The sequence below is a fragment of the Hyla sarda genome, chromosome 1, assembly GCF_029499605.1.
Source record: "Hyla sarda isolate aHylSar1 chromosome 1, aHylSar1.hap1, whole genome shotgun sequence".
NCBI lineage: Eukaryota > Metazoa > Chordata > Amphibia > Anura > Hylidae > Hyla > Hyla sarda.
In genome coordinates, this window is record NC_079189.1 from 446,333,123 (window position 1) to 446,360,326 (window position 27,204).

Here is a 27,204-nt window from a genome sequence, read left to right on the forward strand (position 1 = left end):
GCTACTATTTACTTTAATAGTATAAAGTACGAAAACAGCCCTAAAAGTCAGCGCTAAAAAAAAAAAAAAAAAAAAAAAAAAAAGGGGGGAGGTACATAAAATGAGAGGTAGCAATTATTTTCTTACTGCTTGCAGCCCTTTCCTATTGCTGCCATTGGAATTCTGCTGCACAGTGTAAACATGTTCATTCTTTCAGGAGAATTGTGAACGGACTGCACTGCAGTCAATGGGGACAGTGCAGGGCCGCACGCTCATATCAAGATTAATAACAGTGCCGTCCACTATACAAGCAATGTCTGCAACACTACTCCATGTGGATATTTTCAGGGTACATAGCCACAAGCTGCAGATGTGCTGTACATCTGCAGTATTTTCACACTAAAACAACTCCATGTATTTAAAATAGGTTGCAGATCTGCAGTGTGTGAACAGACGCTGTAAGAAAATACTTTTGCTGCCTTCAAAAATAAATTAGCAGGCACTGCAGTCAGGTTTTTTTTTTAGCTAGTCTATTAGCTGTTATCCGATAAGCATCTAAAGACCATTTGGTTTCCCTGTGGGGGTATTCTATTGAACCAACACAGTATTGCAGAGCTACTTCATTTTATCTGAACATGTTTAAACAGCTGAAACATTGTGTATATTGTATTTCATGTGCAATGACAAAATAGACTATAATTGCCTACAATAGTGAGCGGTAGACCGTTTCTGCAGACTACGAACAACACTTTCAGCTCAGCACTTTATATGTGGGACAAGGATATTACAGGTTAATATCATGGTAACCTACATGACAACTAATGGAGGAAGTCAGTTATGTCTCCAACTATTTACCGTATACAAAAAACAATGCTTTATATACTACTACACAACGATGTAGATTACATAAGCTGCATTGTTTTACTGATATACCATGAATATAAATCCCTTCGCTTTTTTTTTGCCTTCAAACAATGTTGCAAAGATGCGATCCTGCTCCCTTGGCATTTGCATTCTCAGGATCACTACCTAATGCCCGCAGTGATCAGAACATTTCTAAAATAGCATCAAGTACTAAGAAAAACATGACAAATCCTGTTTATCTAAGGAACCATATAGCCACGTTCTTAGTAGTAAAACAACAACAAAAACCAACAACCTAATAAAAGTGGTCAGTCACCTTTCTGTATTTTAGACTTGCTGACAACTTCGGAGGCATTAAAGGGGTACTCCGGCCCTAATATCCAAAGGATAGGGGATAAGATGTCTGATTGTGGGGGTCTCTCTGCGAGCTCTCTGTCGGCCGTCATACCCCCTCCCATAGACTTGCATTGAAGGGGCGGGGCGTGACATCACACGGGGCGGAGTTGAGATGTCACAATACTCCGGCCCCTTGGTAGTCAAGCTGCACACTCAGCCTCCAGCACTGCGGAGAGCTCGCAAAAGGTGGGTGTTGAATGGCAGGCTGTGAAGGTCCCCAGCAGCAGGACCCCCACGATCAGACATCTTATCCCCTATCCTTTGGATAAGATGTATTCGGGCCAGAGTACCCCTTTAACACATAAAAGACCTCAAAACTGATTCAGTGACACCATCTGTTGTTCCACTTTGATTTATTTGCCCAGACGTGACAAATTTATTTACAACACCTTCCGTCACATTAGTATGTACTGTCAGACCTCTAATATTTGGGGTCTGGACACAGCATATTATAAAAACATTGTCTTCACTTAAGTTCCGTATATGAAACGTATTACATTGGAAATCACTCTTCGTTCATGTGACAGCCAATGCAAAGACATTTTTTTTTTTTAAAACAAGAGATTCTTCATTACAATCTGAACGCACAGTAAAATGGGCAAACTAAAGAGATTTACAGGCAACCTGAGAGCTGCAGTAGCTAGCATCCTGGGCTCCGAAACCAGATGAAAAAATGCTGAGAAGAAAAAAAAAGTATTCTGCAAAACAGATCGTACAACAAAGCACAGCAGCTGCATAGCGAATTAATTCCCTGTTCTCTATATAGATCACAAAGGTCAAAGCATGGAAGAGGTAAGGGATCCAGCATGAGGGCAACCCTTGTTCACTCAGGGTCACACTGTGCACATGAAAACAAGGAACAAGTCTGTGCTCTCTCCCAGGAAGTGCCTGCACAGAAATACTGCAGCTGGTTCACAAGCAGTGGATGAGCTACCATCATAGATGTCCCATAAGAGGCAGCGCTATAGGTCTAATAAAATTCCTTATGGTAAGAACGGATGTCACATACACACAGGCTATTTGTAAGGCTGCTTTCACACTATAAAACTTAATCCGTAATGAACGTCCGTCATAAAAATCTTGAAAATCGGCCTTTAGAAAATCCCATTATATAGTCTATGGGATTTTTCTAACAGCCGTTTTAACCCGTTATCGCTAACGGCTGTTTATTTTGTGACGGGCGAATGAACGGAAGAAATAGTGCATGCACTGTTTCACCTGTTACTATCGCCCATCACAAAATAACGGCCGTTATTAATAACGGGCGATAACTGGTTAAAACAGCTATTAGAAAATCCCATTATAGTCTATGGGTTTTTCTAAAGGCCGTTAGGGATATTTCACGGCTGATTTCCAAGATTTTTATGACGGACGTTCATTACAGATGAATTTTTATAGTGTGAAAGCAGCCTAAGAGAGTGATGCTGCTGCACATTTCTGTATGAATTAGAAAATAATTTTTTCCCAGAAAATGTTTTTCTAAGCTCATGCAACCATTTTAGCAAAATATGTTCAAAAAAAAGGAAAAAAAACAAAAAAAAAAAAACATTGTTTATAACAAGTAAACAAAAACAGATGAAGCATAAATAAGCTCAGTGTAAACTTAAATTGAAATCATAAGCATCATACTAAAGGTCTAATAGTTCACTACAAAATTATGCTTGAATGGGTATTGCCAATATAAAAACAAAAAAACAAACTAAATGCTATTTGATTGAGTGTGCAGACCCTGACTGATCAGTAGAATGAGCTGGAAAGAAAGCAGGCATAGCGCACACTCTCTTAGCTCCATGTCACGTGGCAGAGATGGTCCCATAATGTAAGTCTATGGGACTGTCTCACTCGCAAAGACACAGAGCGGGAAGAAAAGTGAGCAACATGGATTAAAAAAAAAAAAGAATAGGAAATAAGGCTATTTCAATGCAGTATTTATATATGGCTTTGGCTAAAAAAAATAAATAAAAAAAAAACTGCATGAGAGACTACAGTAGTGCGAGAGAAGCTGGGCATGACTGCAAGACATAGTAGGGAGAATGATGTGTGTGATGATCATTGTTAGGCAATCCATTATTTGGCTGGAAACAATTCAAGATAAGCTGAGACATATTTAAGTTGTCATATTTCTAGTAGACCATTTCATTTAATTAAAGCAAAAATATTAATGCAAAATAATGATGCAAAAATGCCTTTCTGCCCATTTACAATATAGTTACATAAAACAAAACAAGACGACATCCAGCTCGGCAAAATGTTCTAAAAACCTTGGGGCTTTATTCCCAGCTGACTGACACACCTAGGAACACAAGGTGGACGGAAATGACGCGTTTCAGGTGCACACGCACCCTTAAGGGTGCGTGTGCACCTGAAACGCGTCATTTCCGTCCACCTTGTGGTTCTAGGTGTGCCAGTCAGCTGGGAATAAAGCCCCAAGGTTTTTAGAACATTTTGCCTAACCTGGTTGCTGTCCTACATTAATCCGTGCTATGGCTGTCCCGCGGTGAGTGAGCCGGAGTGCTACCTCCATATGCCTTAGTTAAATTGGACAGCATTGTGGTAGGGAAAACTCCCCTTTAAATGGCACTCTCTGGGTGGGCAGAACTGAGAAATGTAAAAGGCAGAACACAGAGGCGCCATGATGATTCTAAGGTGTCACACGGATATAGGATTATTGCACTGTAGGCTCTGGAAAGTGACGGGGACAGACTGATATTGTTACCCTCTTTATTCTCCTAACCCGCCTTGGTGAGTTGTACAGATTATTATGGCAGCAGAGCACTTGTTACGTGCCAAGTTCCTGCAGAAGCCAGTAAAATAATGAACAGATTTGATAATTTGTTGCAAAATACATATTGTATAAGGGACATATTCATCTTTATCTGTCTGAGCAGTGGTTCCTGCTACACAACAAATGCAAAATTCTCATTAAACTTTTACACAGGCTTCTATTCATTTTAACTAGACAAGAAGTTATGCAATCCTAAATCCTTCTAAAACCAAGCATGTACAACAGAAATGATGGCAAAAATCTATGTACCGGCTGGAATCTGAAAAGCTACAAATTAGAGATTGGGTATTAACATCTAAATCTACAGAAGCCCCATGTTCTAAAAAAATGTGAACAGCATCATCATTCAACAGGACAAATGTTAAGAGCCGACTTCAGAAATGACCCTTAGAGAATAGGAGAATATCTAGGAGCAAATTGCTCTAATTTGTCTCACTTATTACACAGTATGATAGTGAATCATTGCGAGAGCAGGAAGAGCGCGAAGAAGAGCGTCTCACAAAGGTATCTTAATTGTTAGATAAAATATAAATGTAATCTTTCTTATGATATCAAGCGCTGTATTGCTAAGGAGCATTAAACTGGGAGGATAATGCAGGAACACTCATAGGATGTCATGTGGTGGCTACATAGATGAACAATGAGATCAGGAGGTGCTGCACACGCCTGTGTACCAGAGGGGTCAGGTGCTAGGTATCCTAAAGGCATCGCTATGGGGTCTGGTTGTCCTTCAGTAATGGAAAACCCATCTTGCTGCCATATTTGAAACAAAAAGGTAACATATAACCAAGAAACTGCTGACATGGGTTTTCTACTCCTGACTGGTGCAATCCTCACAAAATACAGGCACTATGACATTGGAGAAAACTGGAAATGCATAGGATAGGTAAAGGAATTTGTAGCCAATAGAAAGATTTTAGGTACAAAGACTTAGTGAAACTACGTGGGGCATATTTGCATGGTAAAAGGTATATATGATATGGAGGTCACTTTAAAGGGGTACTCCGGTGCTTACACATCTTATCCCCTATCCAAAGGATAGGGGATAAGATGCCTGATTGCGGGAGTCCTGCCGCTGGGGACCACCAGGATCTTGCACGCGGCACCCCGTTTGTAATCAGTCCCCGGAGCGTGTTCGCTCCGGGTCTGATTACCGGCGACCACACGGCCGGCTGCGTGTGACGTCACGCCTCCGCCCCCGTTTGACATCACGCTCCGCCTCTCAATGCAAGCCTATGGGAGGGGGCGTGACAGCTATCACGACCCCTCCCGTAGGCTTGCATTGAGGGGCGGAGCGTGACGTCACACGGGGCGGAGGCATGACGTCACACGCCGCCCGCCCTGTAATCGCCGGCAATCAGTCCCGGAGCGAACACGCTCCGGGGACTGATTACAAATGGGGTGCCGCGTGCATGATCACGGGGGTCCCCAGCGGCGGGACTCCCGCGATCAGGCATCTTATCCCCTATCCTTTGGATAGGGGATAAGGGGGGACATTTATCAATGTTTGCTTATGTATTCCTTTTTTTAGTAATTTTTTTCTTACAATTTTTTTTGCTTATGTGCAACGTATTTATCAACTGGTTTTAGCCTGTTGATACATTTCTTTCACATAAGCAATTATTTTTTTTTGCTTTGGTAGTGGCTTTTTCTGCTCCATGTCTGAGCTGGAGTAAATTTAGTAGGTTTTTTCATGCAATGCAACTTTTTTGCGACTGTCGCACTTCATAAATTTCTGACCACTGCAAGTCAATTTCTTTTTTCTACAAAAAAAAAAAAAAGCGGGAAAGAAAATGTGCTTTTCTCGCTGTCTGTAAAAAAAAGTCACACGGAAAAATCGCACAGGCGCAACTGCAACAATTATGCGACAAACTTCGCAGAAAAACATGACTAAAGACATTGATAAATGCCCCCCAAGATGTCTAAGCACTGGAGAACCCCTTTAATGCTAGACTAAAGGAGCTTTACTGGACCAGTATGAAGTATATGTCAGAGTATCATCCTCAGTATATCCGCTGCTGATCTTTATTATCCTGTAAAGGATGGAAAGTCTCACCATAATGCCATAAAACTAATCAGGTGGCTATATCTACCTGTGCATATACATAAAGCACAAGCTCACATCTATTGCCTTCAGCATTATTAAGTTAAAGTACACAAAAGCACTAGGAATCTGGACAGTACTCAAGTGCTGAAGGAAATCGCACAAAGCTCTTCTTGCAGCCTCAGTGTGAGACTCAACTTTGCTGGCTCCGAAGCTATGGAAAAGTACTACAAAGCACAGCAAGATCACCATGTCTGTAGACACTAATCATTACAACATCTGTGGCTGATGCTCTCAGATAATGACAAAAACAACCATAAAACTTGCACAAAGAAGGGTAGCATCTTGTCTGTTTAAGCGTACAAAAAAAAAATTTCAAGTTAAATTAACTGAAAATAAAAAGCATTGAAAGAAACATTCATTGTTGTCCAGTCAATAATACATTATAAAAAAATAACAAAAAGCTAAGATATCATTACATCTCATCCCTGAGAGGAGGCGGCATCGGCAGTGACAAAGGCGCTGTTACTCACTGCTGGAAAGGCATCCCAGAATTTGTGATACATTGGACTTGAAGTTTTCAAAAAATGGATGAAAGAAAAAGAAATATGTATAAAGGCTGAGGAATGGCTATTTTATTGTAATGCACCGTGTCATAAAAACTACTTAAAAGACCTGTCATCTTTCTCTTTAGCAATTACTTACAGCAATCACATTCATTTTCACCATTTTCTTTAAAAGCAAACCTGTCAGCAGAAAAATAGGGGTGTAAAAAAAGGCCATGGCTAGATAGAGCTAGTGATAAGAATTCTAGGCAAGCCACATTTTAATCTCTATAGTCATTGTCAGTGCAGAGATATACGCAATTTTATTACTATTCCAATGAGGTTCAAAGATTTAGGAAGGCCCATTGGACCCCTTGCATCCACCTATCCCATTTGTCAGCAAACTATGCATGTCTAAAAAGAATATCGCCAACATAAGTTTGGAAATAAGGTTTCTACACCAGCAGAGACTGGGGTTCTTTACTGTAAGAGACTATGGATGTCTGTGAGAGAGGAAGAGATCATGCTAAAAGAGTTGAAAATGGGGCCTGGATATTACAGGTTATAGTCACTAGACTCTGGACAAGGGTTGCCGTACCAGGGATAGAGAATACACTGAGGTCTTCCTGTAGCCCCACAGAAAGAATTCACAGGGTGGTGATCATAAGGGCCAGTGCAACATTGGGGAATCTGGTTGTTTCTGGTACATTTTAATTTAGGTACCTTAAGAATTATTTGGAAATGTGGAAGTACACCATTGCTAATAGCAATATTTGGCAGATCTTCCTCTATCTGTGGCATAAGTAATTTTTTGTCCAGGAAGGGGCGACTAGTGACCGTATCCCTGGCAAAAAAAAGTGTACATTTTGCCCCTGCTTATTGTACAGCTTTTGGGCAAGTCTTGTGCTGGATAAGGGCACAGTTTTTTTTTTTCCCAAATGTTGACAATTGACCTTGCCATTGAGGTGAAGGGTCTTATCTAACACCAGCCTGTCAGATAATTACTTCTTTTCCAATCGGCCCTATAGGTCAAAGCTAAAGTCTCAGCATTTCTGTTTGTTGACTAGTTTAAATTGCTGAACATTATGTAATCTGTATTGCTTTCAAATGAGTAAGATACATGTTAACGGCTCAAATCTTGTTCACAGTCTCTTCCAAAGTATTTGGGTAGCTTGGACGTTTTCCATGACAAATACCCAGTGGCCTTGATTTGCTTTTCCTATGCAGAGCATATTTACCAAATTTTCATTAAAAACTCCTCTCACTGTCACAACAGACCCTGTTCTTGCAAACTCTAATATGCAAAAAGCTTTTTTTTGCAAGTCTCGGGCATGGGCACCCTGGATGTAGATTGAATCACCAATCACCGATTAAGCTGGACTAACATATCCACTTTAGCTAATTTCTAAACCAACAAACAAAAAAATAGACAAAATATCCTATTACACATAAACACTATAAAATCCGTAAACATTTAGAATCAAGAGTCTCCAATATAGAGATATGGGTCAATCCTTAAATTTCTCTCAAAGCGTTTCCCCATCAGATAGAACTACGGTTCATCAGGGGTTTTCTAACAGTAGTGTAGTGGAGATACAAAAATGTGGTAGCTTATTCCATTTTATATAGAGACATAGCACATCAAGCACTTAAATAGCACATAGCAGGTAATAACAGGACAATACAACACAAAACATTAGTAATGTTCTTTCACAATGCGAGTTTCCAGCAGTAAAATATCATCAGGCAGACCTTTGAAGATTGATGAATATCCTCAAACTGTGGTCCTTATTTCTTCAGATAGATCAATGGTACATCAACGTTGTCAAATGGAAAATGAAAAACAGGTATGATAACATTATCCATCTCATAATACCCCCCACTGCTTATAAGATTACTCTCCAGTTGTATCCTCCCTTAGTGGACCACATAAAGCTATTGATTACTGCTACCTCTACTGGAAACTCTAATAGTTCTCTTATCAGTTACAATTATGCCACTTCAGTCAATATGTCAGACAACATGAAAGATAAGAGAGAAGGACAACAACGCCCCTTAAGTCCGTCTACCGGATAGCTTGAAAGATAAGAGAGCCTATATGTGCCACGGGTAATGATAACTCCCAAAGGTTGCCACCAGTATCAACTCTGCCCCGCCACTAGATAGCAGCCATGTCTCCACTATACATGGCTACTGTTAATGACCACTTCCGTCTTCCAATCCTTAGAAGGTGGCCTCCATCTAAGGATCAGAAGACACAAGTGGTCATTAACAGTAACCATGTGTAGTGGAGACAGTACCATTGATCTATCTGAAGGACCACAGTTTGAGGATATTCATCAATCTTCAAAGGTCGGCAGATTTCCTGCTGAAAACTCACATTGTGAAAGAACATTACCAATATTGTGCGGTGTATAGTCCTGTTCTTGTCTGCTATGTGCTATTATGTGCTTGATGTGCTATGTCTCCATTTAGAATGGAATAAGATAGCACATTTTTGTATCTCCACTACACTACTGTTAGAAAACCCCTGATGAACCGTAGTTCTATCTGATATACGGGGAAACGCGTCTGGAGAAATTTGGGGATTGACCCATAGGAGTATCTCTATATTGGAGACTCTTGATTCTAAATGTTTATATATTTTATATTGTTTATGTGTAATAGGATATTTTGTAATTTTCAAATAAAGATATTTTAGCTTTTTTAAAAATATTTGTTTAATGCCTGTAGGCTCGCACAAGTCTTCAGCAACTTCACGAAAAGGAGAGTGAAATTCTCTGTGGATGCTGTATGTGTGACTCTGCTCTTAAAGGGAACGTGTCACATGCATATCAATATTTTTTTATTTTTTGTACAATATTATGTGGGCTGCCATTTTGCATGAGCGGTTTTTAACGGCATTTACAGGTCTGCTTAACATTAAAGAGAGACGTACAGATAGGTTACCAGCCCTAAACCCAAACAGCTTTTAAAATGATGGGTCACTCATATCCGTTTGGGAGGTGCAGAGTTACGTTGGTAAATACCTTTATTCCTAATGCACCCCAGAAGGCATTGGAGGCGGGAAACCAGCTGGTTGGGCTCCCGTCTCATCCATATTCTGCCCCCAACCCGCACATTTTTAAAATTGTGCTAGGACGTGAGAGCTGGAGGGGGAAGGTGAGCCTCCCCTGACGGCTCTCACGTCTTCATGATGCTAGAGTGAACAATTTGAACAATGAAGCCAGGATGGGCCGCGGGCAGAATATAGATTAGGCAGGGGAGCCAGCCAGCTGGCTTTCAGTGCACGCTGGGGCGCATTAGAAGTGAAGGTATTTACCAACATAACTCTGCTCCTCCCGAACTCCCAAAGTGAGTGACCCATCACTTTAAAGAGGTTCACCCGTACTATAACCCAGTATACTGGGTCTAGTGCAGATGAACTGTCTGTCAGTTTGTCTTTAAGTCCTATAGACATGGACAACAATAGACAGGAGCTGTCCCATTTACATGAATGGGAAACATTTCTGTGACCTTTCAGATGTCTTTCTAAGGGGGGGGGGGGGGCGCGCTGAGCTGTGAGCATCATCTTTTGTCATATCTACCATTCGCTGTACCTACTGTCTGTGATAAGGAGAATTCAGGAAATTTCAGCTTAGTGTTTGGCCTAGTAGCCAGAATGAAAAGATTTCAGGATCATTTAAAATATAGATAGTAGAATGGAAAATTAAAAAACAAAAACACACCATAAATTCTCAAAAAATATGTTTAACAAATATAAAAAAAAAAAAAAAAAAAAAAAAAAGCATTTTCTGATGTCATTCGCTTGTCCCTACAGCTGACAATACACCATAGCGGCAAAGATTTGTTAGTGGCATCAAGGAGCCCTAAAAATATTTTTTTTACCAATTGTTCTCTTGATCATTGTCTACAAAGTGCTTAGACTGCAGGAATAAAATTATAAGATGTGACAATGCCCCATTGTTTGTCTTACTAAGAACCTGACAACACAGTCACATCTGTCTAATGTGCATCTTTCAATATTTTCATACCGTGACCGAGAGCGTTTCCTGCTGTTTCCTGGGTTGTGTCCAACACGGTAAGAACATTGGAAATCCCTCTCCCTTTCTTCCTCTCTTCTTCTTTCTGTAGACTGAGGTGGTTTTCTGGGCGATCTTGAACGTGATCTAAAACAAATAATAATTAAACAGTGTTTACTGAAAATGATGTCCTAACACACAGTAGCTTAATCCTCATGAATTAAACATCAGCAGAGGCTTATAATTTCATACATTGGATTATAATTTTCCCATACATTTGTTAAAGGTCATTTTATTTTCAATAGAAAAAAATAAAAAATCAAGGTTTGACTACTGAAATACACTTTGTACTATGATTTTCTTTTAGTTGGAGATGACAGAGTAAAGAAAATAAAAAGAGGGACAAGAAAACTCCTAGAACCCAAGATGAGATCTACGATGTGTTTAGAAAAGTTAGAGGTCTGGATATGGTGGCTGTAATATGAACACTAAATGTGGCCATATTACAACCCTGGGGTTTTCAGCAAACAGCTGGGGGAAAAAAAAAAACAGAACAGGACCAAAAGATGAATATCACAATAAGACTCCGAAGGTGGTTTTCGTCTCATGAATGTGTTTGATTGCTTCCAATACAGGACCAGTGATGTGATATATATATATAGTAAATTTGAGTAGCCATATTAGTCCAGTGTTGCAGATGCAAATCATAAAATGTTGCAGTATCTTGTAATACCTTTTTTATTGGACTAACAGCATTTTGTAGAGACAAGCTTTCGGGATTCCTCCCTTTATTAAGTCCAAAGCAAATCTAAGCTCACAAGTAGAAGACACAGGTTACATCTCACAAATATGCAGGGGTTAAGACAATAGATGTGGAGAATTCACACTAAGATGGGCCATAAATTGTCCTGCTATTGGAACATAGACTACATAGATAAGGATGAGAAAAAGGGGGAGGGAGGGGGGAGCAGGGGAGAGATTGGGAATTAAGCAGAACATAGTGAGATGTAAAAGAGAATCCAGTACAGTACAGGACATAAGAGAATCCAGTACAGTACAGGACATAAGAGAATCCAGTACAGTACAGGACATAAGAGAATCCAGTACAGTACAGGACATAAGAGAATCCAGTACAGTCCAGGACATAAGAGAATCCAGTACAGTCCAGGACATAAGAGAATCCAGTACAGTCCAGGACATAAGAGAATCCAGTACAGTCCAGGACATAAGAGAATCCAGTACAGTCCAGGACATAAGAGAATCCAGTACAGTCCAGGACATAAGAGAATCCAGTACAGTCCAGGACATAAGAGAATCCAGTACAGTCCAGGACATAAGAGAATCCAGTACAGTCCAGGACATAAGAGAATCCAGTACAGTACAGGACATAAGAGAATCCAGTACAGTACAGGACATAAGAGAATCCAGTACAGTACAGGATATAAGAGAATCCAGTACAGTACAGGATATAAGAGAATCCAGTACAGCACAGGATATAAGAGAATCCAGTACAGTACAGGATATAAGAGAATCCAGTACAGGATATAAGAGAATCCAGTACAGCACAGGATATAAGAGAATCCAGTACAGTACAGGATATAAGAGAATCCAGTACAGCACAGGATATAAGAGAATCCAGTACAGTACAGGACATAAGAGAATCCAGTACAGTCCAGGACATAAGAGAATCCAGTACAGTACAGGATATAAGAGAATCCAGTACAGCACAGGATATAAGAGAATCCAGTACAGTACAGGACATAAGAGAATCCAGTACAGTACAGGATATAAGAGAATCCAGTACAGTCCAGGACATAAGAGAATCCAGTACAGTACAGGATATAAGAGAATCCAGTACAGTACAGGATATAAGAGAATCCAGTACAGCACAGGATATAAGAGAATCCAGTACAGTACAGGATATAAGAGAATCCAGTACAGGATATAAGAGAATCCAGTACAGCACAGGATATAAGAGAATCCAGTACAGTACAGGATATAAGAGAATCCAGTACAGTACAGGATATAAGAGAATACAGTACAGTACAGGATATAAGAGAATCCAGTACAGTACAGGATATAAGAGAATACAGTACAGTATATAAGAGAATACAGTACAGTACAGGATATAAGAAATTTTGATAAATCCTTATCTATGTAGTCTATGTTCCCATAACAGGACAATTTATGACCCATCTTAGTGTGAATTCTCCACATCTATTGTCTTAACCACTGCATATTTGTGAGATGTAACCTGTGTCTTCTACTTGTGAGCTTAGATTTGCTTTGGACTTGATAAAGGGAGGAATCCCGAAAGCTTGTCTCTACAAAATGCTGTCAGTCCAATAAAAAAGGTATTACAAGATACTGCAACATTTTATGATTTGCATATATATTTATATATATGAAACTAGCCAAGTACCCAGCTTTGCCAGGTATTCAGCTACTCAGCTTTTCCAGTCTCCTAAAGCCCCAGTAATAGGCTGCTTGCCCTCCCTGCAGTAGCACTGCCATGCCCTCACACTGATGTGGAGACTGCGGAGATTGTCAGTATCAGGGCATCCTATATGGGATTTCCAGTACATCTCCTGATCGAGTTAGTCTCGGGTTGTGGAGATTGCCTGGAAGTTTTAAACATTCTGACACCAGCCCAACGTCATGGTAAAATGGTTAAATATGATTTAAAGGGGTTATCCAGGAAAAAATTTGTTTTATATATCAACTGGCTCCACAAAGCTAAACAGATTTGTAAATTACTTCTGTTAAAAAAAAATCTTAATCCTTTCAGTACTTATGAGCTGATGAAGTTGAGTTGTTCTTTTCTGTCTAAGTGCTCTCTGATGACACGTGTCTCAGGAACCGCCCAGTTTAGAAGCAAATCCCCATAGCAAACCTATTCTACTCTGTGCAGTTCCCGAGACAAGCAGAGATGTCAGCAGAGAACATTGTTGCCAGACAGAACACAACAACTCAACTTCAGCAGCTGATAATTATTGAAAGGATTAAAAAATTTTAATAGAAGTAATTTACAAATCTGTTTAACCTTCTGAAGCCAGTTGAGATTATATATATATATATATAAAAATAAAATTTTTTCCTGGAATACCCATTTAACTGTCCAAGCGCTGCTATTTTACTCTGGACAGTATTGGGATGTTTATAAACTGTTCTATATAGATTTTTTTTGGACACTATGAAAACATGTGTACAAAGTGTAACCAATGCTTGAACATACATATACAAAGACACATACATAAAGATATAGATCAGGCATAGGCGACCTTTGGACTACATCTCCCATGCTGCTCTTACATCCAATATGCTGACAAAACATCATGTAGTTCTGTAGGCTGCCTATGCCCCATATAGATCTTACTAAAGATGTGAGACAACTCCTCATGTCAGAAATATTAAATGGTAGGAGAATGCCTATACTCCTTTAGATCCTCTGCAGCGCTATCCTTTTGACAGAAAAGTATATAGCTGCTGTGTAACATTCTGATCATAAATTCTTATCTCTGATTTACAAATCATATGAATGGTTAACCCCTTAATGACCAAGCCCATTTTCACCTCAAGGACCAGGCCAATTTTATTTTTGCGTTTTCGTTTTTTCCTCCTCACCTAAAATCCATAACTCCTTTATATTTCCCTGTACAGACCCATATAAGGGCTTGTTTTTTGCGTGACCAATTGTACTTTGTAATGAAACCTCTCATTTTACCATAAAATGTACGGCGAACCCCCCAAAAAAAATTTTTAGGGAGGAAATTTAAATGAAAACCAAAATTTTGCACATTTTGGAGGGTTTTGATTTCACACTGTACACTTTACGGTAAAAATGACGTGTTCTTTATTCTGTGGGTTAATACCATTAAAATGATACCCATGGCTAGATACTTTTATATTTTTGTACTGCTTAAAAAAAAAACTAAAAACTTTTTGTACAAAATCAGTAATCTAAAGTCGCCCTATTTTGACCACCTATAACTTTCATTTTTCCATATAAGCGGCGGTATGAAGGCTCATTTTTTGAGCCGTCATGTGTACTTTTTTTTTTAGATACCACATTTGCATATATAAAACTTTTAGATCATTTTTTTTATTAATTTTTTTTTGAATAAAATGTGACAAAAAAGCAGGATTTGTGAACTTTTAAAATTTTTTACGTTTACGCCATTCACCGTACGGCATCATTAACATTATATTTTGATAGTTCGGACATTTACGCACACGGCAATTCCAAATATGTTTATTAAAAAAAAATTACGCTTTTTGGGGGTAAAATGGGAAAAACTGACAATTTTCATTTTTATTGGGGGAGGGGATTTTTCACTTTTTTTTACTTTTAATTTTTACATTTTTCACTTTAAAAAAAAATTTTTTTTTACACTTTTTATGTCCCCATAGGGGACTATCTATAGCAATCGTTTGATTGCTAATACTGTTCAGTGCTATGCATAGGACACAGCACTGCTCAGTATTATCGGTGATCTTCTGCTCTGGTCTGCTCGATCACAGACCAGAGCAGAAGACCCCGGGAGACGGCCGGAGCCAGGTGAGGGCTGTCATGCGGCAGCGCTGCGGGCGATCCGATCATCCAATCAAAGTGCCGCAATGCCGTGATCTGTATTGATCACGGCATCGGAGGGGTTGATCGCGGATGTCAGCCATTACCGGCGGGTCCCCGGCTGCTGCTAGCAGCCGGAACCTGCCGTGTATGACGCGAGCACCCTTCCGATGCTCGCGGTCATACACAGTACGTAAATGTACGTCCTGGTGCGGGAAGTCCCGCCAAGTTAAAAGTTAAAAATGCTGCAAAAAAATTAAAATAAAAAAAGTTGTCTTCACAGAGGAATGCCTGAATGTAAGGCAGTTCTCATTATTGCATTTGCATATCATTACAGATCAACCTTCAAAATAAAAAAAAAAGTACAGTACCTAAGGGCCAGGAAACTGTAAACCAATGCCAGTCAGACACTCGCTTTCAGACTAATTTCCACACTTTGGAAGTCTGTCATAACATCATAGCTATTGTGTAAAAGCCAAGTGGCAATGTAGTACATTCTGCATGCATTTTATCTAAAGCAAGGTTTTTTTCATTTATTACACCATAAAGGCTGTGTAGGCGGCGTACATGTAATTACTAACCTTGCTTGGATGAAAAGCATTTTAGTTACAGTCAAATAAAAGCAACATTAGATTGAAAAAAAAAAAAAGTAAGTAGAGACTGACATGTGAAAGTAGTACAGAATGAAAGGAACAACTTCCTTACGATTTTTAAAGGTAGGGAATCCCTATGTCAGAATAATACACTGCTCAAAAAATAAAGGGAACACTAAGATAACGCATCCTAGATCTGAATGAATGAAATAATCGTATGAAATACTTTCGTCTCTACATAGGTGAATGTGCTGACAACAAAATCACACAAAAATTATCAATGGAAATCAAATTTATCAACCCATGGAGGTCTGGATATAGAGTCACACTCAAAATCAAAGTGGAAAACCACAATACAGGCTGATCCAACTTTGATGTAACGTCCTTAAAACAAGTCAAAATGAGGCTCAGTAAGTGTGAGTGGCCTCCGCGTGTCCGTATGACCTCCCTACAATGCCTGGGCATGCTCCTGATGAGGTGGCGGATGATCTCCTGAGGGATGTCCTCACAGACCTGGACTAAAGCATCCGCCAACTCCTGGACAGTCGTTGGCGTTGGTGGATGGAGCGAGACATGATGTCCCAGATATGCTCAATCGGATTCAAGTCTGGGGAACGGGTGGGCCAGTCCATAGCATCAATGCCTTCCTCATGCAGGAACTGCTGACACACTCCAGCCACATGAGGTCTAGCATTGTCTTGCATTAGGAGGAACCCAGGGCCAACTGCACCAGCATATGGTCTCACAAGGTGTCCTAGGATCTCATCTCAGTACCTAATGGCAGTCAAAATAATTTGCTCAATGTTCTGGCGGAAATTGGGATGGCATTGTCGCGCACTTTGAATCTCCGGCCAGAAATTTTCCAGCTGGAGATACTTAGACCCGGAACCCGGCCTAACAGAAGTGTAAATATCTTCAGCGGACATCTTACCATTAAAGGGGCAGTGGATTAAATAATTTGATTAAAAAAAAATGATAAAAAAATTTAGCCACCCATAAAATACATTAGTATACAAACACCATTAACACACCTAGATCGCCTAACGGTTCTGTAAGCTGTGGGAAGAGAATGCTTCAGTTTTGAATGAGATCGTGATTTGGATTCATAGTGCATTCTTGGAGATCGAGATCTTGACCTGGATCGTTTCTTCTTTTTCTTCTTCTTTTTCTCCTTTTCATCACGTGGGAATTCACGAATTGGGGACCTCGCTGTGACGGGGTACTCTGTTGTGGGTACAATGACATCCTCTGGGAGAAAATCACAATCCATGGTGTTTACATCCTAAAATAGACAAAAGGATCTGTTACAGTGAGCAATAATGTATTCCATTTACCTTGTTATGAATATTTGATAGGAAATCCCAACCTGTTACAGAACAAACATTTCTCCATGTTACTGGACTTAAAAGGTTTATCTTTAACTTTGTTTTTTCAACCTTTGCTGTTGCAAAACTACAACTCTAAGCATGCCCGGACAGCCAATGCTGGGAGTTGTAGTTTTGCAGCAGCTGGAGACACACTGCTTGGAAAACACTGATCGCGATTTAGAAAAACCTAGATTCTCCCCCCCCCCCTTTAACCCCGTAACGACGCAGGACGTATATTTACGTCCTGCGCTGGCTCCCGTGATATGAAGCGGGATCGCGCCGCGATCCTGCATCATATCGCTTCGGTCCCGGCGCTAATCAACGGCCGGGACCCGCGGCTAATACCACACATCGCCGATCGCGGCGATGTGCGGTATTAACCCTTTAGAAGCGGCGGTCAAAGCTGACCGCCGCTTCTAAAGTGAAACTGAAAGTGACCCAGCTGCTCAGTCGGGCTGTTCGGGACCGCCGCGGTGAAATCGCGGCATCCAGAACAGCTGATCGGACACCGGGAGGGCCCTTACCTGCCTCCTCGGTGTCCGATCGACGAATGACTGCTCCGTGGCTGAGATCCAGGCAGGAGCAGTCAAGCGCCGATAATGCTGATCACAGGCGTGTTAATACACGCCAGTGATCAACATAGGAGATCAGTGTGTGCAGTGTTATAGGTCCCTATGGGACCTATAACACTGCAAAAAAATGTTTAAAAAAAAGTGTTAATAAAGGTCATTTAACCCCTTCCCTAATAAAAGTTTGAATCACCCCCCTTTTCCCATAGAAAAAATAAAACAGTGTAAAAAAAAAATGAAATAAACATATGTGGTATCGCCGCGTGCGTAAATGTCCGAACTATAAAAATATATCATTAATTAAACCGCACGGTCAATGGCGTACGTGCAAAAAAATTCCAAAGTCCAAAAAGGCGTATTTTGGCCACTTTTTATACCATTAAAAAAATATGAATAAAAAGTGATCAAAAAGTCCGATCAAAACAAAAATCATACCGATAAAAATTTCAGATCACGGCGCAAAAAAGGAGTCCTCATACCGCCCTGTACGTGGAAAAATAAAAAAGTTATAGGGGTCAGAAGATGAAATTTTTAAAAGTTATAAATGTTCCTCCATGTAGTTATGATTTTTTCCAGAAGTGCGACAAAATCAAACCTATATAAGTAGGGTATCATTTTAACCGTATGGACCAACAGAATAATGATAAGGTGTAATTTTTACCGAAATATGCACTGCGTAGAAACGGAAGCCCCCCAAAATTACAAAATGGCGTTTTTTTTTCGATTTTGTCGCACAATGATTTTTTTTCCGTTTCGCCGTGCATTTTTGGGTAAAATGACTAATGTCACTGCAAAGTAGAATTGGCGACGCAAAAAATAAGCCATAATATGGATTTTTAGGTGGAAAATTGAAAGGGTTATGATTTTTAAAAGGTAAGGAGGAAAAAACTAAAGTGCAAAAACGGAAAAACCCTGAGTCCTTAAGCGGGTTAAAAACAGCACCACTCATGTCCTTAGTTTGTGTGTTGTATTAGCACAGTTTCATTTTGGGAGCCAAGCTGCAATATCATCACAACTATTTTAGGGGAAACCCCCTAAGGGGAACCCTTAAACTAAGTACCTCCTAAAATTAAACTTTTATTTGTCCTATTAAAATATTAAACTAAATAGTGAATGTGTGATTTTCCTTACGGTGTGATTTACACCACTGATTATTTAAAATCACAGCCTCAGACCAGCTCCCATTGTAATGTTATAGTAGTAACTGCAATTAATAACAGAATGATTGCACAGCGATCATCATCTTTTGATATGATGATCTGTTTTTAGGGAGTTGTTAGTGGCTGCTAATTAAAAACTCCGTGCATTAGCCAGCGCCTCCAACGTTTCGCTGGCACCCCAGCTTCGTCAGGAAGGGCTGGTGGCTAATGGCCAGCGGGTGTCCCGTGGTTCCCTATCACGCAACCTGAAAACAGAGAGTGGCAACGTGTTATATATGGTAAAATCTTCTTCCTCACTATCCCAGGGAAACATTCCTGCCAGCAGGGATAGTGAGGATATGATGCTTTAAAGTGTTCCCCACCGTTAGTCCCCTATGCAGGGAGCTATACTCACCTAGTCCGATCATATCCGGGTGTAATTACGCCCATTCAGTGGGACTGACCGCCCACGTCACCGCTCTGCTCCCTATACAGATGGAGCAGAGCGACAAAGCGGACCATGACCGGGTTTGTCTATCACGTTGAGGGATAGTGATTACAGTCAGAAGATTAGACTAGGCGAGTATTGCCCCCCACACAGGGGATTACTTAGAGGGCAGGCAGGGGAGACTTTCTAACCTTGTATCATCATATCCCATCCCTGCAGGTGGAAAGATCTCCCAAGGATGGTGAGGAAGCTGCTACTGAGAGATTCCCTTTAACCGAAGCCTATCTTTTGAGCAGCTGAATACAGATTTGAGGTACTACACTGTCTGGTCCTGTATTGTACATGCAGGCTGTAATCTAGAGAGATTAAAAAACATGCTAGTACTAAGAAAAGGGGTAGCCGGGGGTTCAGATGAGAAACTCCAAAAAGGCAGCAAGGTCATTACACACAGCACCAGTCAAAAACTAATCCTTCATTCTATACATGTACAACTACATTTTCTCTCAAACTGGAATGCTGCCATGTACTCCAGTCTGTTCTCCTTCCCTACTGAAGCGAGTCTCCACCTTCTTGTGCTCAGTTTATGTTATTTTCTCGTTCCCACCCTCTGCTGTTTCACAGACAAATAACCCTATGATTTCAGCTTGCTGGTCGAGCTTGTACTGTTGCAGCACAATTGCAGTATTATCAATAGGAATCTTTCTTATATCTCAATTCTTTCTGCGAAGTCCACATGTCCGCACGGAAATTTTCTGTGCGGACATTCTAACTTGTGAACATAGCCTACTCCTTCATGCATCTAAGTACTATCCTATTCATAGACCTGACCAATACCAGTGACTATTCTTTTTTAAAGTATGTTCAGACCAGCTGTTATGGTTAGTCTTTTGCTGTGGTAATGAATTTATCAATTGAGAGTTTTTGAAAAAGTCACCACTTTTTGTGCAAACACCTCCAAAAAGTCGCAAAAAGTACACAAGCTCAAACCTAGTTTTGCTTTTTGGTGTATGTGTAGAAAAGTTGCACATTTTTGCACGGCGGGATAAAAAAAATTTATAAAAAAAGTTGCTAAATTTTGCGCAAAGAATAAATAAACCAGAGAAATTTAAGCAATGTATACCTGCACAAAATGTATCAGATGCCTACGACCATTAAATAAATGTGGTGCACCTACACATGAGCAGCACACAAAAATATGTAAAAAATGCTTCATCTACACCTACAATGATGAATTACCCCCCAATGTGAATGGACGCCAAAGCTCTATGCACTGCTAAAGCATAACCTAAGTGCTTTTCTAATCTGTAATGAAAATGTGCATAATTAAATGCTATGGTAATAAGCAACTGCTCAGCAGGACAGAAGGCTATTCCCAAAGCTCATGAATGAAGAATTTAAACTCTGTCTAATTAAAAACTACACCCTTAGTCTTTTATGAAATTACTGAAATATAATTATTTATAAGTATTTTATAGTTTCATTTGTTCCACAACGGTGATTTGGTATAAAGATTTTGGCCCAAAAAGAACATGTTTTTCAGGAACAGAAAGGGGTCATTTTTTGTATATAAATAACACCGTAAACTGTAAAAATGACATTTTAATCCCTCAGTGCCATATGCTAACTAGATGCCGAGGGTCTGACTGGTTTTAGTGCCCAGAAACCAGACACTTTTTCACCTCCCCAAATCCTCCGCCTTGCCCTTAGTGAAGGTTATGGCACTCCCCTGCTTTCTATGGCAGAGGAGACTGCTAGATTAGCCACTCAAGAGCAAGGAGGAGGGGTTTAACATCTAATTAGCATATGGCATGTGATTAATAATTTTACTTCTTAGATCAGCAAGTCCTAAATTATATTTCAATGAAATGAATTAGACAAATAAAACTTGAAATATAGAATTGTTACTACTTACGATTTTACAATGTGGTAAACAAACAAAAAACACCACTACACAATACACAAAAAACTGGGATTAATAGGTGCAATTTTTATTATAACTGACTGCATGGAGACCACACAACTATGGATTCTGGGTAAAGAGGGATACCTCTCCTGATATGGTTTCTAAGTAATTGTAAATTACTGTGTCAGGCTATGTTCACATAGTGGAAAATGTGTTGATAGTCTGCACATTTGCTTGTTTTGCTGGCACTAGGACCCCCTTTAGAAATGTGCAGTCTTCATAGACAATAATGCGTTTCCGAGCACAATCCACAGAAACAATGAACCTGTTAATTGTTTCTGCAGATGGCAGAATCATGATATCTGCCGCGAAGGTTCCGGCGTGTGCACAATGCTACAAAATCCCATCGATCAATGGGCTGCAGCGCAATTTCCAAGTGGAATTTTTTATGGCGGATTCTGCTCAGAAATTCCGCCATGTGAATGCCATGGCCATGGTGCCGTGGTCAAAAGTAATCCATGCGCGTATGTGAGGCCGCTTCGTGCATAAGGAGTGCCAGGGTGCTGGGCAGGCGATTGTGGGGGATCCCCCCCCCCCGATCAGACACATCCCCTACTGGAGTACAGCTTTAAAGTGTACCTGTCGTTGAAGAATTTTTATATAATGTAGATAATACCTCCCAGTTCACTGCCCCCATCATGATAAACCACCCCCTGCCTTTATTTTTATTTGTTAGTTTTCTACATTGATATTGCTCTGTATTTTCTGCTCAGTCTGATTCACAGACTGGGAAGGGGCGTTCCCCAGCAGGCTATGACATCATCTGAAGCCATAATGGGGAGAACTTCCTCCCTTAGGGTACGTTCACATGAGCGGATCCTCAGTGCGAATTGTTCTGCGTATCCGCCGCGGAAGGACCACTGTATGCTGCCTGTACAGGTGCCTGCTTGGAGGGGCAATCTGCTGCTACAAGCAGACACACTGTGATGTGAGAGTCACCGCACACATGCGCAGTATACTCGCACATAGCAGCTGCTCTCAGCCTAGCTCAGGGAGCAGGGGGAGCGGCCGTGATATATGTGAGTACACCGTGCATGCGCAGCAACTCGCACATCGTGGCAGTGTCTGCTTGTAGCGGCGGATTGCCGCTCCGAGCAGGCACATCTAAAGGCACCCTGTAAGGGTCCTTCAGCGGCAGGTCTGCAGCGTAATATACGCTGTGGATCCGCTTGTGTGAACGTACTCTTACTCTGCTACATGCAGCCCAGAGCAGTTCAGTGTGTGAGATGAGCTCTGATTGAATAAGGCTGCACACACCCCTCTCAGCATTTTCTTAGAGTTTTGACTTCTGCCAGGCCAGCAGGAGTCCAAAGTCTGTGCAAAAGAAAAGCTTTTTTTGAACACAAAACTTTGAAAACATTATATATATATATATATATATATATATATATATATATATATATATATATATATAAATATATATAAAGGTATATTAGAAAGATTTTTATTTACCATGAAGCGTGCAATTGCAAAAATTTGTTTTAATTAGAGTGCCCATTTAACCAATGTATATTACAAATATACATGTAATGGTATTATCTACATTATATAAAAAGTTTTTGTTAGTGAGAGGTACACTTTAATAAACAAGCCAAACACTCACAGCATAGCAGAGTAATAAATTCAAAAAATTAATAAAAATATCTTTAGGTTTCTTTTCAGAACAATTTAAAACTTGCCCCAAACAGTAACACAGATCCATAAAATCTTTGCAGCAATTTAAAAACAATACACAATGCACATGTGAATATATTTGCCTGAATAAACGCTAGTATCTCAAAGTCAAAACACTTAAAATGGAGTTTTAAGTTGCTTTTCCCGTAAGAATTGGCTTGCTTTCCACCTCATCCATCAGTTTTTTCCTAGCTGCATACACAAAATCAATAGTAGGCAGAGTATGTTTTAGAGGGTTGTCGCAGGCGTTTCTAATTGCTTTTGTATCAATGATTGTGATGAGGCAGCCGAGGACACGAAAACTCTTTATGAACTTACACACTTGCCAAAACCAAGCTAATTATTGTAAACCTGTTATAGGCCACATTAAGAGACAACATGAACAGCCTTTTGCTCCGGCTGAGTGCAATCTAAAGATTTATATCTTGTTTTATTGTTGTAGTATATAAAAATGGAGAAAAAAAAGCACAAATATTTTATTACGCATTTTAAAACTTTTGGAAATGTTATTCATTGGAGACTTGTTAGGTTTACATAATCAACTAAACTAAATAATAGTTTTACAGTATTCATAAATCTGGCACAAACCTGTGAAATATGCAGAAAAAGGGGAAGGTACAATGTGTGGACAGCAAGTTTACATAAAATGAGGAGGGCTGGCAAGTAAAAAAAATATATGTTAAGCTTAAATAATATTTACAAACCTGAATTTGTAAGAACAAGTCTTATGGCTACAGCTGGTCATCCTAATGTTAAGAGCATTATACAGGTGTAGAAAAGCAGTCTTCTCATCTAACTATGACTATAGTTAAAGGGGTACTCTGGTGGAAAACATTTTTTTTCACATCAACTGGTGGCAGAAAGTTAACAGATATATAAATTTCTTTGATTAAAAAATCTTAATCCTTCCAAAGTACTTAGCTGCTGTATACTACAGAGGAACTTCTTTTCTTTTTTTAATTATTTTCTGTCTGACCACAGTGCTCTCTGCTGACACCTCTGTCCACGTCAGGAACTGTCCAGAGCAGGAACAATTCCCCATAGCAAACCTCTCCTGCTCTGGACAGTTCCTGACATGGACAGAGGTGTCAGCAGAGAAATTCTCCTTTTCTTTTTGAAATTCAAAAAGAACGTCCTCTGTAGTATATAGCAGTTGATAAGATTTTGAAATAGAAGTAATTTACAAATCTGTTTAATTTTCTGGCACCAGCTGATAAAAAACAAAAAAAAAAAACATTGTTTTCCACCAAAATACCCCTTTTAGTGAGCTGTGCTCTTCTGGGCTCTGTGAGACTTGCATTCTTATGGCTTAACGACTGAGATGTGTGTGAGATATATACATACACACATACATGTGCAACTTTTATTGCACTGTGGGGACATTTACAGAGTGAGTAGGGGTTATGGGGAGTATTGAGGTCTAACATGTTGGTTTGTATACCCTATTGGGTTATACATTTTTAGGTGTATTCATTCACGTAGCCATTTAGGACTGTCTGCTTGCTCTGGATCAGTACAGATCTGTAGATATATCTCTCTCTGTATTTGTGCATGTGACATTTAATAAAGTTAAATAAAAAAAAGTTTTATAAAAAATAAAAATCTTGGGATGTGTTTTCTTCACACATGAGGTCTTTTTTCTTGTTCTAGTCCATTGTATTGTTTCATGTGAACCTGCACTCTTCCGTTCTCTTTTTTTCTAGTAGGTGGTGCCCGTACCTGACCATTGGCTTTATCTTGGATGTGTCCATTTACTTGAACACATGGATGCTACCCAAAGCTCATGTCCTTGTAGTTACAGGATCATAAAAGATAGACACATACAGTAACTTGTTATACACTAATACTGTAAGAGCTTTCCACCGACATATTTGTTTTCTAAGTATTATAGGAGGACTTGGAACAACTCACTAGCACGGGCATGACTCTGGTACAAAGAAAACGAAAGAGTGAGCCCTACAACAGACTTCTTAAAAATAACTAAAAGAAAAGCTATTACCTTTGCCAAGTTTGCCCTTTCTAGTTCACAATTTACTATTGTGCAAAGTGCTTTTTCTTGCCAGGACCTAATTGATGAGCAAATTGCACAACACAAACAGCATGAAGCTTTGTCTCAGCTGAATAGCAGGCTACAGTCCCAATGTATTATGCTGCTCTCCTTGTATTCATTAAGATAAAGCAATTATGAAGGGAAAAAAAAAAAAAGAAATTCTGGAGATGACAGAAAAAAAAAAATGAAAGAAAGGAGAATCAAGGGATCAGCAGTAACAATTAAATCCATTTTAAGTAGCAGTCCAGGAATTATTTTATTTTGCTTATATAGTACAGAATAGGTTCTTGTGTATGTCTGATGCTTACCTGTTTAACTGATGTGGAAGGCAAAGGTTAGGCTCCTTATTGGATGTAAATCACTGAAATTAATTAGGTTGCCTACATTTCCCATAAATAATCTGGCTTTGGGTATGGTGTTTGATCACTGAGCATGGTCATCTAATTAAGCTGCTGGTGTTTAACCGGATCAACTCCGACTCAAAAGTGGGTTGAGGTGGGTTCACACAACATGCAATTTTGATTTGTTTTCTTATTCAAGATGTGTTTTGTAGAGAAATACTGCCATGAAAGGGATTTGACCTGAAGGATTTGTTCAGAAAACCCTTGTTTTAGCCTATTTTAATACACAATTTGTTTCCTCTGTTTCCAGGCATTGTGCTTAGGTCTATGCTGCAAATGTATGGCATAGAACAAGTTATTCACCCCACTAGAGGAAGGGATCATTCCAGAAAACGTCTTAGTCGGAAGGTCTTCTAGATGGGTACCAATATGCAATGGGGTCTTAACATATGGTAGGATGCCATATTTCATTAATAATCTTTGACTAAGACCTTGCACAGTGCCTGGAATACATCACATGTTTGACATCATATTTTATGTTATGTGATATTTGCTACATGCAGTTACATATATTCCTCTGTTTACCTTCTGTGTTCACTTAAATTATTTTTGCCCTATGATTTAAAACTTACTTGGAAACCTATGTTATTCATTGATCCATTGGAATGTATGTTTATTCTTGTGTAAAGATATAATGCATTCATTTTATATTGATGTACAGAAATTCATTTTCTGATGTGTAGTTTTTGTATGTAACTATTCTTTATCTAAATGTGAGGATAGCTAGCTACAGGTTCCTCATTGTAAGGGGTTTAAGTTTGGTGACCTAATCAGTTGGCTGTATCACGTGTGAATAATTCCATTGGTTACTGTTAGGAGTTTTTTTTACATTTCTTTAGTACGACGAATGGCGCCAAGAGCGCTTGAAATACATAATTTCCCCCCCCCCCATTTACCTGGTTTTATGTATCCTGCCAAATGTATACAATAAACAGTTTCCTTTATTATGTGTTAGGCAATCCTTTTCTATTGATTTGACCTATAATTAAAATTGAAGTGTTTTATGAAGTCTTTGGACTGTGTGTGCATGTTGAATTTGAAGGGTACATTCACACATACAGGATCCTGTGCAGATTTGATGCGCAGGATTTGTAACGGCAGATTAGAACCTGTGCTCAGTCATTTAGTTTACATTAAAAGAAAATCCTGCGCATCAAATCCGCATAAGAACGTACGCCAACTGCAATTTCCAAACGCTTTACTGCATTTTGGCTGTTTCTCCTGCAATTTTACCAAAAGAATTCTCAATGACCAGAAAACTGCTTTATAGCCTTCTAGAAGGAAATAGGCTATTTGGACCCTGGTCCCATACCAGGGATGTGGAATTCCTATCGCCCGACGCCCGGGACTAGCAGTTTTGGGCGCCGGGCAGGTGAATTTGTCCGGCCCTTAGCCCGGCTTCGGGCAAGCAGGGCCGGACCTGACAAGTGCGGTGGCGATCTGCAGTCTGTATGGAGCGGGCTCCCGACTCCTGCCCGCTCCATACTCTGCAACCTGTGTCCTCGGAAGCAGAGCAGGGGAGATGAGAAGCTGTGTATGTCTTCTCTCCCCTGCTCTGCAGACGTGCGGGGGGAGATGAGGGGGCGTGGCTTCTTGCTCCCCGTGCAGACCTGTGTCCTCTGCCTTCACTCCCCCCAGCTGTAGCTTCGGAGAGCTGAGGGGAGGAGGCGCCTCTGCACGGGGAGATGCTTGCGGCGCTCACGGGAGTATGGAGCGGGCTCGGGATTCCTGCCCGCTCCATACTCTGCTTTTCAGTAGCCGGGGGCCGCCGCTAATAGTCAGCATGCGGCGATCG

The 27,204-nt window shown here is 40.0% G+C and overlaps 1 protein-coding gene across 3 annotated transcripts in view; it reads right to left on the minus strand.

The window, feature by feature from the left end:
- SFSWAP (splicing factor SWAP) overlaps positions 1 to 27,204 on the minus strand; it is a 144,250-nt gene that overhangs the window by 12,717 nt on the left and 104,329 nt on the right. For all 3 annotated transcript variants that reach the window (XM_056533188.1, XM_056533197.1, XM_056533204.1), the window contains 2 exons: positions 16,830 to 17,080; positions 10,648 to 10,782 (listed from right to left, as the gene is read on the minus strand). In XM_056533188.1, the coding sequence (XP_056389163.1) occupies positions 10,648 to 10,782; positions 16,830 to 17,080 (386 nt within the window). The remainder of the gene's footprint in view (positions 1 to 10,647; positions 10,783 to 16,829; positions 17,081 to 27,204) is intronic.